The sequence below is a fragment of the Bufo gargarizans genome, chromosome 3 (genome assembly GCF_014858855.1).
Source record: "Bufo gargarizans isolate SCDJY-AF-19 chromosome 3, ASM1485885v1, whole genome shotgun sequence".
Lineage (NCBI taxonomy): Eukaryota > Metazoa > Chordata > Amphibia > Anura > Bufonidae > Bufo > Bufo gargarizans.
The window spans coordinates 6,267,935-6,287,824 of NC_058082.1; the positions used below are offsets into that span (position 1 = coordinate 6,267,935).

Sequence of the window (19,890 nt, forward strand, 5' to 3'; positions counted from 1 at the left end):
CTCTAAGGACTCCAACTTCTGGAGTAGTTCTTCTCTTTACTCCATCCAGGATGCAGCCTGAATATCTATGGCCATGCTTCTCCATACCTGAAGGGGCACATGCACCATGCACGCATATCATCTACTCCAACTTATGGCAGACCTCCCTAGGGTATTTAAGAAGCCTTCCCACAGGAGAGAGCCTCTGAACAATGGTTTCTAGTGACTAGATTCCTGCAAAGACGTGATATACTTTGTCTATTTACCTGTGTACTGACTTCTGCCTGTTTTTCCAGATTTGACCCTTCACTGCCTGACCTGACCTCCACCTGATATTCATTCTGACCATGAGCTGCTTGTCCTGACCTCGTACTGTTTAATGAATTACATGAACTCTGCCTGCCCTGACCTCGTACTGTTTAATGGATTACATGAACTCTGCCTGGCCTGACCTCGTACTGTTTAATGTATTACATGAACTCTGCCTGCCCTGACCTCGTACTGTTTAATGGATTACATGAACTCTGCCTGGCCTGACCTCGTACTGTTTAATGTATTACATGAACTCTACCTGCCCTGACCTTGGCCTTCCCCGACTACAGTCTTGCCTGATCGCTCAGTGCTCTGCCTCTCTTGACCCCTGTGTGTCAGCAATCACTTGAACAGAGACTACTCCAGGAGGTAACGGCCTGGTGGTTCCCCTGTATAGGGATTAAAGGGTGAAGACCAGGGCAGTGGCGGATCCAGAGCCTGGTCTCGGGAGGGGCACTTTCAGATTATTTTCTGTCCGCCGCCACAAAACAATGGTTCTTATAAAACAGACTCCACAGTGTAGAGGTATACTGTATATTGTGGGGCACAGTGTAGCGGTATACTGTATATTGTGGGGCACAGTGTAGCGGTATACTGTATATTGTGTGGCACAGTGTAGAGGTATACTGTATATTGTGTGGCACAGTGTAGCGGTATACTGTATATTGTGGGGCACAGTGTAGCGGTATACTGTATATTGTGGGGCACAGTGTAGTGGTATACTGTATATTGTGGGGCACAGTGTAGGCTATGTGTGTATAACAAACATATTTCACATGAAAACTTAAAATTACTTGACTTGGCCCTTGGGGATCTCGGACGCCACTTCCACACTTGGCCGGGGGCTCGGCGGAGCTCATGTTGTGTTTTATCCTAATGAGAAAAATTTCATAATAAGGATTTGGAGAAGGGGCAGAGGGATAGCAGAGCAGGGAGAGGCTGGTGCTGCTACTAGTGGGTCATACCATGGGGGAGTAATAAAGCCCACCATAATGCCCCCCCAGTTGAAATAATTCTCCTTATAATGTGACAGTGCAAAAAATACCCCCTTGTAATGCCCCCAGGTGAGCTAATGTCCCCATAATGTGCCAGTATAAAATACCCCTATATAGTGCCCCCAGTAAATGCCCCCATAGTGCTCCACACCCTCCTTCCTCCTAGTGCCCCCATAATGTACCAGTATAAAATGCCCCAGTAGATGCCCTCAGTTTCCCCCATAATTTCCAAGTATAAAATACCCCTTCTTAGTGCCCCCCGTAGATGACCCCATAGTACTCCTCCCCCCTTACCCATAGTAGCCACCATAATGTGTCCCAGTATAAAATTGTACTGTACAGAGCGCCCCATATAAAATACCCCTTCTTTGTGGCCTCAGTAGATGCCCCTATAGTGCCCCCAATCATGTGCCAGTATTAACAGCCCCCCCGTGCCAGTAATGACAGCCCCCCCTGTGCCAGTAATGACAGCCCCCTGTGCCAGTAATGACAGCCCCCTCCCTGTGCCAGTAATGACAGCCCCCTCCCTGTGCCAGTAATGACATCCCCTCCCTGTGCCAGTAATGACAGCACCCCCTGTGCCAGTAATAATGACAGCACCCCCTGTGCCAGTAAAGACAGCACCCCCTGTGCCAGTAATGACAGCACCCCCTGTGCCAGTAATGACAGCACCCCCCTGTGCCAGTAATGACAGCCCCCCCCTGTGCCAGTAATGACAGCCCCCCCCCTGTGCCAGTAATGACAGCCCCCCCCCAGTGCCAGTAATGACAGCCCCCCCCTGTGCCAGTAATGACAGCCCCCCCTGTGCCAGTAATGACAGCCCCCCCCTGTGCCAGTAATGACAGCCCCCCCTGTGCCAGTAATGACAGCCCGCCCTGTGCCAGTAATGACAGCCCCCCCTGTGCCAGTAATGACAGCCCCCCCCCGTGCCAGTAAAAGTATTGTATATATAAAAAAAACACAAAAAATACCACACACTTACCTCCATGTTAGCGATGCGATGCAGGCCTCTTCCGGCCTGTGTCCCGCTCTGTACAGCTCAGGCGGCGGCGCAATGACGTCATCGCGCCGCCTGCACCGGCCTCTGATAGGATGCAGGCACGAGGCCGGCAGCCTATCAGACGAAGGGAAAGGAACACGCCTCTCCCTCCAGAGGGGATATGATAGAAACTTTTAAATACATAAAGAGAATCAACAAGGTAAAAGAGGAGAGAATATCTAAAAGAAGAAAAACTGCTACAAGAGGACATAGATTTAAATTAGAGGGGCAAAGGTTTAAAAGTAATATCAGGAAGTATTACTTTACTGAGAGAGTAGTGGATGCATGGAATAGCCTTCCTGCAGAAGTGGTAGCTGCAAATACAGTGGAGGAGTTTAAGCATGCATGGGATAGGCATAAGGCTATCCTTCATATAAGATAGGGCCAGGGGCTATCCATAGTATTCAGTGTATTGGGCAGACTAGATGGGCCAAATGGTTCTTATCTGCCGACACATTCTAGGTTTCTAGGTTTCCCCTGCCTCAGCACAGCCATCTGTATCCCTGTCCTGAGGACGGCGATACAGATGACTATGGAGATGAGCGCTTCCACAATGGAAGCGCTCATCTCCTTGTGCCCAGCCGCCGCCAGCTCGGGAGGGGCAATTGCCCCGTTGCCCCCCCCCCCCTGGATCCATCACTGGACCAGGGGGGCTGCTTAGATAACGCTATTAGGAGTTACCCCAAGCCAAATCTGTTCACGTGACACAGCAGATCCACATCCCCTGCGCGACATTCCTGTCACCATCCTGCTGTCTACAAGAGGCTGAATGACAATTGTGCTTCATATGTCGGAGTAAGATGTTGGACAACTTCCAGTTTAGTAACAGACAGCAGCTCATATCTGACGGAGAACCCCCAGAAGTGTATAATCCAGTATTGTGGGGGATTTATCCCCTCCCCCGCACACGTACATTAGGGGTCACTACATCCTGGAAATAATCTGATTGTTACTTGTGGATTCAGGAAGGATTTTCTCCGCATCTATTCCATAGATTTCCCTTTCTCTGGACAACACATTACAGAGAAGACAGACATGTAGTATCTGCAGTGTGTTAACCCTTTGTGTTATGTATCGTGTATAACGCACCTTATGTCTCATCTTTTTTGGGTTCTAGAAATACCACAGTCTAGAACAGGACAGAAGAAGATTGGCGCGGACTTTACTACAGGATATATATCACCTAGGAAGAGAAGCTGTGATAGGACTGTGGGTCAGTCTGTATGTATTACGGAGACATCATGGTTCCCCCGGCCTGGACGCTGTACTGGAGGAACTCCGTCATAGAGGTAACATCGTGTATGAGACGTGTCACCCATGAAATAGAGGTCTTCATGACTTACATTGTCCACAGTAATACAGATCTCCCTCTGGATTTATTAGGGATCTGAACCGATTTTGGAGTCTAGTCTGAGGTTTGAAGTAGGGATCGACCGATAGTGATTTTTTAGAGCCGATACCGATAACCTGTGAACTTTCAGGCCGATAGCCGATAATTTATACCGATATTCTGTGCATTTTCATTTTTGAAAAAAAATGAAATTCCTACATAAATCTGCTGTTTTTAACGTTATTGTTAACGTTTAACTTTTTTAAAAAATCTTTCTTTTTCATTTATACTTAATATTTGGTGTTTATGTTTTTTATAAAAACCTTTTTTTATAACCATTAGCGCTCTTAGGGGCTAGAACCCTTGTCCTATTCAACCTAATGCAGCTCTATTAGGGTGAATAGGACCTCACACTCTCCCTGCTGCCCTGTGCTCTGTGCACACAGCAGCAGGGAGATTACCATGGCAGCCAGGGCTTCAGTAGCGTCCTGGCTGCCATGGTAACAGATCGGAGTCCCAGGATTACACAGCTGGGGCTCCGATCAGAAGCTGCCACTGCCACCAATGAGGAGGAGGGGATCCTGTGGCCACTGCCACCAATGACTAATACTGGTGGGGGTTGGGGGTGCACTGAGCCACCAATGTTTTTAATACTGGGGTTCGGGGGGGGCGCACTGCGCCACCAATGTTTTTAATGCTGGGGTTTGGGGGGTGTGCACTGCGCCACCAATGAAGATAACTCGCCCATTAATTCAAATACAGGAGGCGGGTGCTGGCTGCAGAATCATATAGCAGCACCCGACCTCTAAGAGAGATAGCTGCGATCCGTGGCAGTTAACCCCTTAAGTGCGGCTATATGATTCTGCAGCCAGCTCCCGCCTCCTTTTCCCTTCTCTCCTCTCATTGGTGGCAGCAGCAGCACAGGGGGAGGGAGACACTGCCTCCTTATCTTCTGTGCTGCTGAGGGAACACGCGCGCTGGTCGCATTATCGGCATATCGGCAACATTAGATGGCGATACCGATAACTTTGAAAATCATGAATATCGGCCGATAATATCGGTAAATCCGATAATCGGTTGATCCCTAGTTTGAAGTTTAGGTCTTGCCTGTGGCCTGAATTGATTTGGGTCTGGCTTAGGATTTGATGCCAAAACGAGCCACAGGTGATATTAAAATATATCCCAAAAGTTACTCAATGTGAACATGACAAACATATATAAATGATAGCCGCAATTGCGGATGAGGCTTCAGGGCCCCTCATGTAGTGACCACCACAGACAGTGACCATCACAGTGTCCTCATAGTGACCACTATATACACTGCTCCAAAAAATAAAGGGAACACAAAAATAACAGATCCTAGAGTTAATTAAATATTCTTCTGAAATACTTTGTTCTTTACATAGTTGAATGTGCTGACAACAAAATCACACAAAAATAAAAAAGTGGAAATCAAATTTTTCAACCCATGGAGGTCTGGATTTGGAGTCACTCAAAATTTAAGTGGAAAAACACACTACAGGCTGATCCAACTTTGATGTAATGTCTTTAAAACAAGTCAAAATGCGGCTCAGTAGTGTGTGTGGCCTCCACGTGCCTGTATGACCTCCCTACAACGCCTATGCATGCTCCTGATGAGGTGGCGGACGGTCTCCTGAGGGATCTCCTCCCAGACCTGGACTAAAGCATCTGCCAACTCCTGGACAGTCTGTGGTGCAACGTGACGTTGGTGGATAGAGCGAGACATGATGTCCCAGATGTGCTCAATTGGATTCAGGTCTGGGGAACGGGCGGGCCAGTCCATAGCATCAATGCCTTCGTCTTGCAGGAACTGCTGACACACTCCAGCGACATGAGGTCTAGCATTGTCTTGCATTAGGAGGAACCCAGGGCCAACCGCACCAGCATATGGTCTCACAAGGGGTCTGAGGATCTCATCTCGGTACCTAATGGCAATCAGGCTACCTCTGGCGAGCACATGGAGGGCTGTGCGGCCCTCCAAAGAAATGCCACCCACACCATTACTGACCCAATGCCAAACCGGTCATGCTGGAGGATGTTGCAGGCAGCAGAACGTTCTCCACGGCGTCTCCAGACTCTGTCACGTCTGTCACATGTGCTCAGTGTGAACCTGCTTACATCTGTGAAGAGCACAGGGCGCCAGTGGCGAATTTGCCAATCTTGGTGTTCTCTGGCAAATGCCAAACGTCCTGCACGGTGTTGGGCTGTAAGCACAACCCCCACCTGTGGACGTCGGGCCCTCATATCACCCTCATGGAGTCTGTTTCTGACTGTTTGAGCAGACACATGCACATTTGTGGCCTGCTGGAGGTCATTTTGCAGGGCTCTGGCAGTGCTCCTCCTGTTCCTCCTTGCACAAAGGCGGAGGTAGCGGTCCTGCTGCTGGGTTGTTGCCCTCCTACGGCCTCCTCCACGTCTCCTGATGTACTGGCCTGTCTCCTGGTAGCGCCTCCATGCTCTGGACACTACGCTGACAGACACGGCAAACCTTCTTGCCACAGCTCGCATTGATGTGCCATCCTGGATGAGCTGCACTACCTGAGCCACTTGTGTGGGTTGTAGACTCCGTCTCATGCTACCACTAGAGTGAAAGCACCGCCAGCATTCAAAAGTGACCAAAACATCAGCCAGGAAGCATAGGAACTGAGAAGTGTCTGTGGTCACCACCTGCAGAACCTCTCCTTTATTGGGGGTGTCTTGCTAATTGCCTATAATTTCCACCTGTTGTCTATCCCATTTGCACGACAGCATGTGACATTGTCACTCAGTGTAGCTTCCTAAGTGGACAGTTTGATTTCACTGAAGTGCGATTGACTTGGAGTTACATTGTGTTGTTTAAGTGTTCCCTTTATTTTTTTGAGCAGTGTACTTTATCACATACAAACAATCCCTTCTCAACTTCAAGTCCGCACTCACTGCTGCAAAACAGACCTACTTCACATCATATCTTCTCACAACCCTAAATAACGTTTTAACACTTGTAACTCTCGTCTCCGTCCCCCAGTGCCTCCACCCTCACCCCTCATCTCAGCTGAGGACTATGCCACAGACTTCAGCCCACAGTCCCCACTGCCCCTCTACACAACTGCTCATTCCTCCCCCCCCCCCCAACCTGCTTTTCCACCATTACAGATGAGAGCCTTTCCACCCTACTGTCCAGATCACATCTCACAGCAGCATGCAGGCAGCATGCACAGGGTCACATTACTAGGGCCGGCGCGCGCCATGTCTGAATAGTTTAGCCGGCATTGCGCACGCCAGCCAGCCCCATAATCTCATTTGTGTGGAACTTCACACTTGGAAGTGTCAAACTCACTCGGGCAGCCTAGGGGTGGAGCGGCAGCGAGGTGAGAGATCTCACACACCCGGGGGGGGGTTGAGCCCCGTCCATAGTAAGTCCAGTCAGTGTAGCGCAGCAGGGCTGGCAGGCAGTGACGGAGTCACTCGGTAGATCCCTGACACTGCGCACACCACACGTCATCAACCACCACCCACCTTCACACACACTTATAGCCCCGGATGTGTCAGACAGTCGGGACTGAGCAGCGCAGCCGTCGGTATGTGTATTGGCGCTGGCTTCAAGCGTTTAAAAGAATAGCTGGGCTCCACCAGCCCACCGGGAAGTTTACCGGTACAATACATTGCCAAACCGCCCCTGCCGTCGACCACTTCCTTCTCTTACAAACTCTTTCATCTCTTGGCATCACGGACCTGTCCCTCTCCTGGATCACATCATACCTCTCATACTGGACATTTAGTGTCTCCCACTCTCACACCACCTCCTCATCTCGTCCCCACTCTGTTAGTGTCCCTCAAGGCTCTGTCTTAGGAGCCCTGCTCTTCTCAATCTACACCTTCGGCCATGGAGTCCCATGGATTTCAGTATCACTTTTATGCTACACACATTTACCTCTCTTTTCCAGACATCACCACCTTACTATCAAGAATCACACAATGCCTATCTTCTATATCTTCTTTCTGCTCTCGCTTTCTAAAATTAACATGGATAAAACAGAATCTATCATGTTTCCCCATCTCATTCAACCCCCCCAACAGACCTATCATGGTCAATGGCTACACACACTCCTCGGTCAACCAAGTCCTACAAACTGCACATCCAAGCCCATCACCAACCAGCACATCACCTGCCACCTCCAACTCAAAAATATCTCTTGAATTTACACATTCCTCAACCATGAGTCTGCAAACAAAATTCGACATGCCCTCATCATCTCCCACCTAGAATACTGTAACACACACCTCTGTGGCCTTCTATCTAGCACCCTCGCACCCCTCCAATATATTCTCAACTCTGCTGCCCGGCTAATCCACCTCTCTCCCATTACTACTTTGCCATTCCTTTCTGACCCCCCCATTGCCCAGCGAATACTTTAAAGGGCTTCTGTCACCCCATTAAACCTTTTTTTTTTTTTCTTTACTAATAATCCCTACACTGCGATCTCATCATACATAAGTTAATTAATGATTTTCGTTCAGTAGAATTTGTTAAAAATCGATTTTTGAAATATGTAAATTACCTTGCTACCAGCAAGTAGGACGGCTACTTGCTGGTAGCAGCCGCATCCTCCGATGGTAATGACGCCCCCTCTGCTTGTTGATTGACAGGGCCAGCGGACGGGATCTTTCTCTGCTGGCCCTGCCTGTTTTGATTCAATATCTGGCGCCTGCGCCGCGGCCGTACCTCTCTTCAATCTGCGCAGGCGCACTGAGAGGCGGCCGCTCGCTCCTCAATGCGCCTGCGCCGGGTGTAGATGTGACGTCATCGGCGCAGGCGCATTGAGGATGGAGCGGCCGAGCGAGTGGCCGCCTCTCAGTGCGCCTGCGCAGATTGAAGAGAGGTACGGCTGCGGCGCAGGCGCCAGATATTGAATCAAAACAGGCAGGGCCAGCAGAGAAAGATCCCGTCCGCTGGCCCTGTCAATCAACAAGCAGAGGGGGCGTCATTACCATCGGAGGATGCGGCTGCTACCAGCAAGTAGCCGCCCTACTTGCTGGTAGCAAGGTAATTTACATATTTCAAAAATCGATTTTTAACAAATTCTACTGAACGAAAATCATTAATTAGCTTATGTATGATGAGATCGCAGTGTAGGGATTATTAGTAAAGAAAAAAAAAAAACGGTTTAATGGGGTGACAGAAGCCCTTTAAAATACTAACAAGTAGGCAATAGGCCGTCCACCACCTGTCCCCTCCATACATCTCTGAGCTACTTTCCCGATACATCCACACACGTAATCTCCGATCCTCACAAGACCTCCTTCTCTCCTCTCCTCTTATCACCTCTTCCCACAATCAACTCCAAAATTTCTCCCATGCAGCCCCCATACTCTGGAACTCGCTACCTCAACACTTCAGACCTTTCTCACCTACAGTGAATATCTTCAAAAGAAACCTGAAAACCACCTCTTCAGACAAGCCTAAAACCAGTGACCCTGAGGCCTCTATACCGCCATGACCAACTTCACTCTCTCCTACTGTGTCCTTCTCCCATACCTTGTAGATCAGGGGTGCACAACCTTTTTTGGTTGGGGGCCACATTGTCAGCCTGAACCAATTCGAAGGGCCGAAAAATAAAACTCAAAGGGGTATTACCAACTGAAATACTATATTTATGGCATATTGAACATGCAGTCCATATCATTAATGTCTAGTTACACTTCTAGTACTCCCATCCAATGGGAGAATACATGACAGATACATGTGAGCAGCCACAAAACATGGACATATATGTCTGTTACCACATGGTTGGGGGCCGCACAGAATGGTATCAAGGGCTGCATGTGGCCACTGGGCCCTAGGTTCTGCACCCCTGTTGTAGATGGTAGGCCCTCACGGGCAGGGTCCTCTCTCCTTCTGTACCAGTCTGTAACTTGTCTTGTTCATGGTTATTGAAATATTTTTCTGATATGTGTGTATACCCCTCATCATATCTGCAGTGTCATGGAATGAATGGCGCTATAATAATAATACTACAGCACCCTCATAGTAACGACCATACAGTATCTATCACAATGCCAGGACACACAATGACCACCAGAATGTGACCATGCACAGTATGGGGGACGTGGACACTATTTCACGGCTGTACATTTAGGACCATTAGAACTCGTCCGGTCCCTGTATAGTGTACATCCAGCACTGAGGACGTCTGTATCATTTCTTATTAGGTGACACTCTGGTGGAGCAAATCCTGCTGGATGAACATGGACACCAACTGTCCCCACAACTCAAAGGTAAGTGAGATTCATATAGACCTATAATAATAAAACCGCTCATAGTTTACATTACATTACACCTGTCACATAGAACATGGTGTTTGGACTGCAGCGGGTCGTTATAGAGCAGGAGGAGCTGAGCAGATTCATATATAGTTTTCTGTGACTGTTCAGTATAACTTGTATAACCTCCTCCTCATAGAGGGAAGGCTGTCAGTCCCTGATAGGACCTCCTCCTCATAGAGGGAAGGCTGTCAGTCCCTGATAGGACCTCCTCCTCATAGAGGGAAGGCTGTCAGTCACTGATACGACCTCCTCCTCATAGAGGGAAGGCTGTCAGTCACTGATAGTACCTCCTCCTCATAGACGGAAGGCTGTCAGTCCCTGATAGGACCTCCTCCTCATAGAGGGAAGGCTGTCAGTCCCTGATAGGACCTCCTCCTCATAGAGGGAAGGCTGTCAGTCCCTGATAGGACCTCCTCCTCATAGAGGGAAGGCTGTCAGTCCCTGATAGGACCTCCTCCTCATAGAGGGAAGGCTGTCAGTCCCTGATAGGACCTCCTCCTCATATAGGGGAGGCTGTCAGTCCCTGATAGGACCTCCTCCTCATAGAGGGAAGGCTGTCAGTCCCTGATAGGACCTCCTCCTCATAGAGGGAAGGCTGTCAGTCCCTGATAGGACCTCCTCCTCATAGAGGGAAGGCTGTCAGTCCCTGATAGGACCTCCTCCTCATAGAGGGAAGGCTGTCAGTCCCTGATAGGACCTCCTCCTCATAGAGGGAAGGCTGTCAGTCCCTGATAGGACCTCCTCCTCATAGAGGGAAGGCTGTCAGTCCCTGATAGGACCTCCTCCTCATAGAGGGAAGGCTGTCAGTCCCTGATAGGAACTCCTCCTCATAGAGGGACGGCTGTCAGTCACTGATAGGACCTCCTCCTCATAGAGGGAAGGCTGTCAGTCCCTGATAGGACCTCCTCCTCATAGAGGGAAGGCTGTCAGTCACTGATAGGACCTCCTCCTCATAGAGGGAAGGCTGTCAGTCCCTGATAGGACCTCCTCCTTATAGAGGGAAGGCTGTCAGTCCCTGATAGGACCTCCTCCTCATAGAGGGAAGGCTTTCAGTCCCTGATAGGACCTCCTCCTCATAGAGGGAAGGCTGTCAGTCACTGATAGGACCTCCTCCTCATAGAGGGAAGGATGTCAGTCACTGATAGGACCTCTGTCACCATCAGTGTGGGGGAAAACTCCACACTGAACACAGGAGGGAAGGGGAACAATAACTGGGCCTGGAGACTAGGGAAAAAACAGATCACCTAAACAAGGTAGGAATATTCATATGCAGGATACCTAGGCCCTAATTGTGGCAGGCGCAGCACTATGAAGTGCCTTTTGCGCTGTGGCATTAGAAGAATTTTGATATCTCTAACTTTTTAGTCCAACCAGACGGTCTGTTACTCTGTAATTCTTTTAGCGCCATTCTATGGAAACAGTAGGCTTAACCACCTCAGCCCCCCTAGCTTAAACACCCTTAATGACCAGACCACTTTTTACACTTCTGCACTACATTATTTTCACCATTTATTGCTCGGTCATGCAACTTACCACCCAAATGAATTTTACCTCCTTTTCTTCTCACTAATAGAGCTTTCATTTGGTGGTATTTCTCTGCTGCTGACATTTTTACTTTTTTTGTTATTAATCGAAATTTAACGATTTTTTTGCAAAAAAATGACATTTTTCACTTTCAGTTGTAAAATTGTGCAAAAAAAAACGACATCCATATATAATTTTCTCTCTAAATTTATTGTTCTACATGTCTTTGATAAAAAAAATAATGTTTGGGTAAAAAAAGAAATGGTTTGGGTAAAAGTTATAGCGTTTACAAATAGGGATGAGCGAACTCGAACTGTATAGTTCGGGTTCGTACCGAATTTTGGTGTGTCCGTGACACGGACCCGAACATTTTCGTAAAAGTCTGTGTTCGGGTTCGGTGTTCGTCGCTTTCTTGGCGTTTTTTGATGCTTTCTTGGCGCTTTTTGAAAGGCTGCACAGCAGCCAATCAACAAGCGTCATACTACTTGCCCCAAGAGGCCGTCACAGCCATGCCTACTATTGGCATGGCTGTGATTGGCCAGAGCACCATGTGACCCAGCCTCTATATAAGCTGGAGTCACGTAGCGCCGCACGTCACTCTGCTCTGATTAGCGTAGGGAGAGGTTGCGGCTGCGACAGTAGGGCGAGATTAGGCAGATTAACTCCTCCAAAGGACTTGATTAATTGATCGATCTGCAGCTGTGGATGATTGAACTGCTGATACTCAATTGCTCACTGTTTTTAGGCTGCCCAGACCGTTTGTCAGTCACTTTTTTCTGGGGTGATCGGCGGCCATTTTGTGTCTTGTGGTGCGCCAGCACAAGCTGCCACCAAGTGCATTTAACCCTCAATGGTGTGGTTGTTTTTTGGCTAAAGCCTACATCAGGGTGAAGCTGTCACACCAAGTGCATTTAACCAGCAATAGTCTGTTTATTTTTTGGCCATATACTACATCAGGGGCAAGCTGCGCCCGTCACCAAGTGCATTTAACCCTCAGTAGTGTGGTTGGTCAAGCTGTCACACCAAGTGCATTTAACCAGCAATAGTGTGGTTATTTTTTGGCCATATCCCAGTCTAATTCTGTCAGTAAATCCATACCGGTCACCCAGCGCCTAAATACTAGGCCTCAAATTTATATCCCGCTAAATCTCTCGTTACCGCTGTCCTGTTGTAGCTGGGCAAGTTATTTAGTGTCCGTCAAAGCACAGTTTTTGTTCTGGGTTGAAATACAATTCCCAATTTAGCAATTTCATAATTTAGTGGTTTCTGCTGTATCAGAGCTATTTGAAATCTATCCCTAAAAGGGTATATAATATTCAAGGTGCACATAGGGTCATTCAGAATAACTTCACACACACGCTACTGTGCATTTCCAAGTCTAATTCCGTCAGTAAATCTATACCTGTCACCCAGCGCCTAAATACTAGGCCTCAAATTTATATTCCGCTGAATTTGAATTCAATACATTGGGCCAAATAATATTTTTGTTGTTGTGGTGAACAATAACAATGAGGAAAACATCTACTAAGGGACGCGGACGTGGACATGGTCGTGGTGGTGTTAGTGGACCCTCTGGTGCTGGGAGAGGACGTGGCCGTTCTGCCACATCCACACGTCCTAGTGAACCAACTACCTCAGGTCCCAGTAGCCGCCATAATTTACAGCGATATATGGTGGGGCCCAATGCCGTTCTAAGGATGGTAAGGCCTGAGCAGGTACAGGCATTAGTCAATTGGGTGGCCGACAGTGGATCCAGCACGTTCACATTATCTCCCACCCAGTCTTCTGCAGAAAGCGCACAAATGGCGCCTGAAAACCAAGCCCATCAGTCTGTCACATCACCCCCATGCATACCAGGGAAACTGTCTCAGCCTCAAGTCATGCAGCAGTCTCTTATGCTGTTTGAAGACTCCGCTGGCAGGGTTTCCCAAGGGCATCCACCTAGACCTTCCCCAGCGGTGAAAGACATAGAATGCACTGACGCACAACCACTTATGTTTCCTGATGATGAGGACATGGGAATACCACCTCAGCATGTCTCTGATGATGACGAAACACAGGTGCCAACTGCTGCGTCTTTCTGCAGTGTGCAGACTGAACAGGAGGTCAGGGATCAAGACTGGGTGGAAGACGATGCAGGGGACGATGAGGTCCTAGACCCCACATGGAATGAAGGTCGTGCCACTGACTTTCACAGTTCGGAGGAAGAGGCAGTGGTGAGACCGAGCCAACAGCGTAGCAAAAGAGGGAGCAGTGGGCAAAAGCAGAACACCCGCCGCCAAGAGACTCCGCCTGCTACTGACCGCCGCCATCTGGGACCGAGCACCCCAAAGGCAGCTTCAAGGAGTTCCCTGGCATGGCACTTCTTCAAACAATGTGCTGACGACAAGACCCGAGTGGTTTGCACGCTGTGCCATCAGAGCCTGAAGCGAGGCATTAACGTTCCGAACCTGAGCACAACCTGCATGACCAGGCACCTGCATGCAAAGCATGAACTGCAGTGGAGTAAACACCTTAAAACCAAGGAAGTCACTCAGGCTCCCCCTGCTACCTCTTCTGCTGCTGCCGCCTCGGCCTATTCTGCTGCTGCCGCCTCGGCCTCTTCCTCCGCCTCTGGAGGAACGTTGGCACCTGCCGCCCAGCAAACAGGGGATGTACCACCAACACCACCACCACCACCTCCGTCACCAAGCGTCTCAACCATGTCACACGCCAGCGTTCAGCTCTCCATCTCACAAACATTTGAGAGAAAGCGTAAATTCCCACCTAGCCACCCTCGATCCCTGGCCCTGAATGCCAGCATTTCTAAACTACTGGCCTATGAAATGCTGTCATTTAGGCTGGTGGACACAGACAGCTTCAAACAGCTCATGTCGCTTGCTGTCCCACAGTATGTTGTTCCCAGCCGGCACTACTTCTCCAAGAGAGCCGTGGTGCCTTCCCTGCACAACCAAGTATCCGATAAAATCAAGTGTGCACTGCGCAACGCCATCTGTGGCAAGGTCCACCTAACCACAGATACGTGGACCAGTAAGCACGACCAGGGACGCTATATCTCCCTAACTGCACACTGGGTAAATGTAGTGGCAGCTGGGCCCCAGGCGGAGAGCTGTTTGGCGCACGTCCTTCCGCCGCCAAGGATCACAGGGCAACATTCTTTGCCTCCTGTTGCCACCTCCTCCTACTCGACTTCCTCCTTCTCTTCTTCCACCTGCTCATCTAGTCAGCCACACACCTTCACCACCAACTTCAGCACAGCCCGGGGTAAACGTCAGCAGGCCATTCTGAAACTCATATGTTTGGGGGACAGGCCCCACACCGCACAGGAGTTGTGGCGGGGTATAGAACAACAGACCGACGAGTGGTTGCTGCCGGTGAGCCTCAAGCCCGGCCTGGTGGTGTGTGATAAAGGGCGAAATCTCGTTGCAGCTCTGGGACTAGCCAGTTTGACGCACATCCCTTGCTTGGCGCATGTGCTGAATTTGGTGGTGCAGAAGTTCATTCACAACTACCCTGACATGTCAGAGCTGCTGCATAAAGTGCGGGCCGTCTGTTCGCGCTTCCGGCGTTCACATTCTGCCGCTGCTCGCCTGTCTGCGCTACAGCGTAACTTCGGCCTTCCCGCTCACCGCCTCATATGCGACGTGCCCACCAGGTGGAACTCCACCTTGCACATGCTGGACAGACTGTGCCAGCAGCAGCAGGCCATAGTGGAGTTTCAGCTGCAGCACGCACGGGTCAGTAGCACTACGGAACAGCACCACTTCACCACCAATGACTGGGCCTCCATGCGAGACCTGTGTGGCCTGTTGCGCTGTTTCGAGTACTCCACCAACATGGCCAGTGGCGATGACGCCGTTATCAGCGTTACAATACCACTTCTATGTCTCCTTGAGAAAACACTTAGGGCGATGATGGAAGAGGAGGTGGCCCAGGAGGAGGAGGAGGAAGAGGGGTCATTTTTAGCACTTTCAGGCCAGTCTCTTCGAAGTGACTCAGAGGGAGGTTTTTGGCAACAGCAGAGGCCAGGTACAAATGTGGCCAGCCAGGGCCCACTACTGGAGGACGAGGAGGACGAGGATGAGGAGGAGGTGGAGGAGGATGAGGATGAAGCATGGTCACAGCGGGGTGGCACCCAACGCAGCTCGGGTCCATCACTGCTGCGTGGCTGGGGGGAAAGGCAGGACGATGACGATACGCCTCCCACAGAGGACAACTTGTCCTTACCCCTGGGCAGACTGGCACACATGAGCGACTACATGCTGCAGTGCCTGCGCAACGACAGCAGAGTTGCCCACATTTTAACGTGTGCGGACTACTGGGTTGCCACCCTGCTGGATCCACGCTACAAAGACAATGTGCCCACCTTACTTCCTGCACTGGAGCGTGATAGGAAGATGCGCGAGTACAAGCGCACGTTGGTAGACGCGCTACTGAGAGAATTCCCAAATGTCACAGGGGAACAAGTGGAAGCCCAAGGCCAAGGCAGAGGAGGAGCAAGAGGTCGCCAAGGCAGCTGTGTCACGGCCAGCTCCTCTGAGGGCAGGGTTAGCATGGCAGAGATGTGGAAAAGTTTTGTCAACACGCCACAGCTAACTGCACCACCACCTGATACGCAACGTGTTAGCAGGAGGCAACATTTCACTAACATGGTGGAACAGTGCGTGTGCACACCTCTCCACGTACTGACTGATGGTTCGGCCCCATTCAACTTCTGGGTCTCTAAATTGTCCACGTGGCCAGAGCTAGCCTTTTATGCCTTGGAGGTGCTGGCCTGCCCGGCGGCCAGCGTTTTGTCTGAACGTGTATTCAGCACGGCAGGGGGTGTCATTACAGACAAACGCAGCCGCCTGTCTACAGCCAATGTGGACAAGCTGACGTTCATAAAAATGAACCAGGCATGGATCCCACAGGGCCTGTCCGTCCCTTGTCCAGATTAGACATTAACTACCTCCCCTTAACCATATATTATTGTACTCCAGGGCACTTCCTCATTCAATCCTATTTTTATTTTCATTTTACCATTATATTGCGAGGCTACCCAAATTTGAATGAACCTCTCCTCTGTCTGGGTGCCGGGGCCTAAATATATGCCAATGGACTGTTCTAATGTTGGGTGACGTGAAGCCTGATTCTCTGCTATGATATGAAGACTGATTCTCTGCTGACATGAAGCCAGATTGTCTGTTACGGGACCTCTCTCCTCTGCCTGGGTGCTGGGCCTAAATATCTGACAATGGACTGTTGCAGTGGTGGCTGACGTGAAGCCTGATTGTCTGTTACGGGACCTCTCTCCTCTGCCTGGGTGCTTGGCCTAAATTTATGACAATGGACTGTTGCAGTGGTGGCTGACGTGAAGCCTGATTCTCTGCTATGACATGCAGACTGATTCTCTGCTGACATGAAGACAGATTCTCTGTTACGGGACCTCTCTCCTCTGCCTGGGTGCCGGGGCCTAAATATCTGAGAATGGACTGTTCCAGTGGTGGGTGACGTGAAGCCAGATTCTCTGCTATGGGACCTCTCTCTAATTGATTTTGGTTAATTTTTATTTATTTAATTTTTATTTTAATTCATTTCCCTATCCACATTTGTTTGCAGGGGATTTACCTACATGTTGCTGCCTTTTGCAGCCCTCTAGCCCTTTCCTGGGCTGTTTTACAGCCTTTTTAGTACCGAAAAGTTCGGGTCCCCATTGACTTCAATGGGGTTCGGGTTCGGGACGAAGTTCGGATCCCGAACATTTCCGGGAAGTTCGGCCGAACTTCTCGAACCCGAACATCCAGGTGTTCGCTCAACTCTATTTACAAACTATGGTACAAAAATGTGAATTTCCGCTTTTTGAAGCAGCTCTGACTTTCTGAGCACCTGTCATGTTTCCTGAGGTTCTACAATGGCCAGACATTACAAACACCCCACAAATGACCCCATTTCGGAAAGTAGACACCCTAAGGTATTCGCTGATGGGCATAGTGAGTTCATAGACGTTTTTATTTTTTGTCACAAGTTAGCGGAAAATTATGACTTTTTTATTTTTATTTTTTTCTTACAAAGTCTCATATTCCACTAACTTGTGACAAAAAATAAAAACTTCCATGAACTCACTATGACCATCACAAAATACCTTGGGGTGTCTTCTTTCCAAAATAGGGTCATTTGTGGGGTAGTTTCACTGCCCTTGCATTTTAGGGGCCCAAATGCGTGCAAAGTAGTTTGAAATCAAAATCTGTAAAAAATAGCCGGTGAAATCCGAAATGTGCTCTTTGGAATGTGGGCCCCTTTGCCCACCTAGGCTGCAAAAAAGTGTCACACATCTGGTATCGCCGTACTCAGGAGAAGTTGGGCAATGTTTTTGGGGTGTCATCTTACATATAACCATGCTGGGTGAGAGAAATATCTCGGTCAAATGCCAACTTTGTATAAAAAAAAATGGGAAAAGTTGTCTTTTGCCAAGATATTTCTCTCACCCAGCATGGGTATATGTAAAAAGACACCCCAAAACACATTGCCCAACTTTTCCTGAGTACGGTGATCCCAGATGTGTGACACTTTTTTGCAACCTAGGTGGGCAAAGGGGCCCACATTCCAAAGAGCACCTTTCGGATATCACCGGCCATTTTTTGCAGATTTTGATTTCAAACTACTTTGCATGCATTTGGGCCCCTAAAATGCCAGGGCAGTATAACTACCCCACAAGTGACCCCATTTTTGAAAGAAGACACCCCAAGGTATTTCGTGATGGGCATAGTGAGTTCATGGAAGTTTTTCTTTTTTGGCACAAGTTAGTGGAATATGAGACTTTGTAAGAAAAAAAAAAAAAAAAATCATTTTCCGCTAACTTGTGACAAAAAAAATAAAATTCTAGGAACCCGCCATGCCCCTCACGGAATACCTTGGGGTGTCTTCTTTCCAAAATGGGGTCACTTGTGGGGTAGTTATACTGCCCGGGCATTCTAGGGGCCCTAATGTGTGGTAAGTAGTTTGAAATCAAAATGTGTAAAAAATGACCTGTGAAATCCTAAAGGTGCTCTTTGGAATTTGGGCCCCTTTGCCCACCTAGGATGCAAAAAAGTGTCACACGTGTGGTATCGCCGTACTCAGGAGAAGTTGGGGAATGTGTTTTGGGGTGTCTTTTTACATATACCCATGCTGGGTGCGAGAAATATCTCGTCAAAAGACAACTTTTCCCATTTTTTATACAAAGTTGGCATTTGACCGATATTTATCTCACCCAGCATGGGTATATGTAAAATGACACCCCAAAACACATTACCCAACTTTTCCTGAGTACGGCGATACCAGATGTGTGACACTTTTTTGCAGCCTAGATGCGCAAAGGGGCCCACATTCCTTTTATAAGGCCATTTTTAGACATTTGGATCCCAGACTTCTTCTCACGCTTTAGGGCCCCTAAAATGCCAGGGCAGTATAAATACCCCACATGTGACCCCATTTTGGAAAGAAGACACCCCAAGGTATTCAATGAGGGGCATGGCGAGATCATAGAAATGTATTTTTTTTGGCACAAGTTAGCGGTTAGTTTTTTTTTTAGTTTTTTTCTCACAAAGTCTCCCTTTCCGCTAACTTGGGACAAAAATTTCAATCTTTCATGGACTCAATATGCCCCTCACGGAATACCTTGGGGTGTCTTCTTTCCGAAATGGGGTCACATGTGGGGTATTTATACTGCCCTGGCATTTTAGGGGCCCTAAAGCGTGAAAAGAAGTCTTGAATATAAATGTCTAAAAAAATTTACGCATTTGGATTCCGTGAGGGGTATGGTGAGTTCATGTGAGATTTTATTTTTTGACATAAGTTAGTGGAATATGAGACTTTGTAAGAAAAAAAAAAAAAATTCCGCTAACTTGGGCCAAAAAAATGTCTGAATGGAGCCTTACAGGGGGGTGATCAATGACAGGGGGTGATCAATGACAGGGGGGTGATCAGGGAGTCTATATGGGGTGATAACCCCCCTGTCATTGATCACCCCCCTATAAGGCTCCATTCAGATATCCGTATGTGTTTTGCGGATCCGATCCATGTATCCGTGGATCCGTAAAAAACATACGGACGTTTGAATGCAGCCTTACAGGGGGGTGATCAATGACAGGGGTGTGATCAGGGAGTCTATATGGGGTGATCACCCCCCTGTAAGGCTCCATTCATACGTCCGTATGTGTTTTGCGGATCCGATCAATGTATCAGTGGATCCGTTATATATCATACGGACGTCTGAATGGAGCCTTACAGGGGGGTGATCAATGACAGGGGGGTGATCAATGACAGGGGGGTCATCAGGGAGTCTATATGGGGTGATCACCCCCGTCATTGATCACCCCCCTGTAAGGCTCCATTTAGGAGTCCGTATGTGTTTTGCGGATCCGATC

General features: G+C 48.8%; 1 protein-coding gene across 1 annotated transcript in view; it reads left to right on the plus strand.

The window, feature by feature from the left end:
* LOC122930746 overlaps window positions 1–19,890 on the plus strand; it is a 286,203-nt gene that overhangs the window by 20,487 nt on the left and 245,826 nt on the right. Inside the window, exons 4-5 of the mRNA XM_044284322.1 lie at window positions 3,443–3,614; window positions 9,866–9,931. Of these exons, the coding sequence (XP_044140257.1) occupies window positions 3,443–3,614; window positions 9,866–9,931 (238 nt within the window). The remainder of the gene's footprint in view (window positions 1–3,442; window positions 3,615–9,865; window positions 9,932–19,890) is intronic.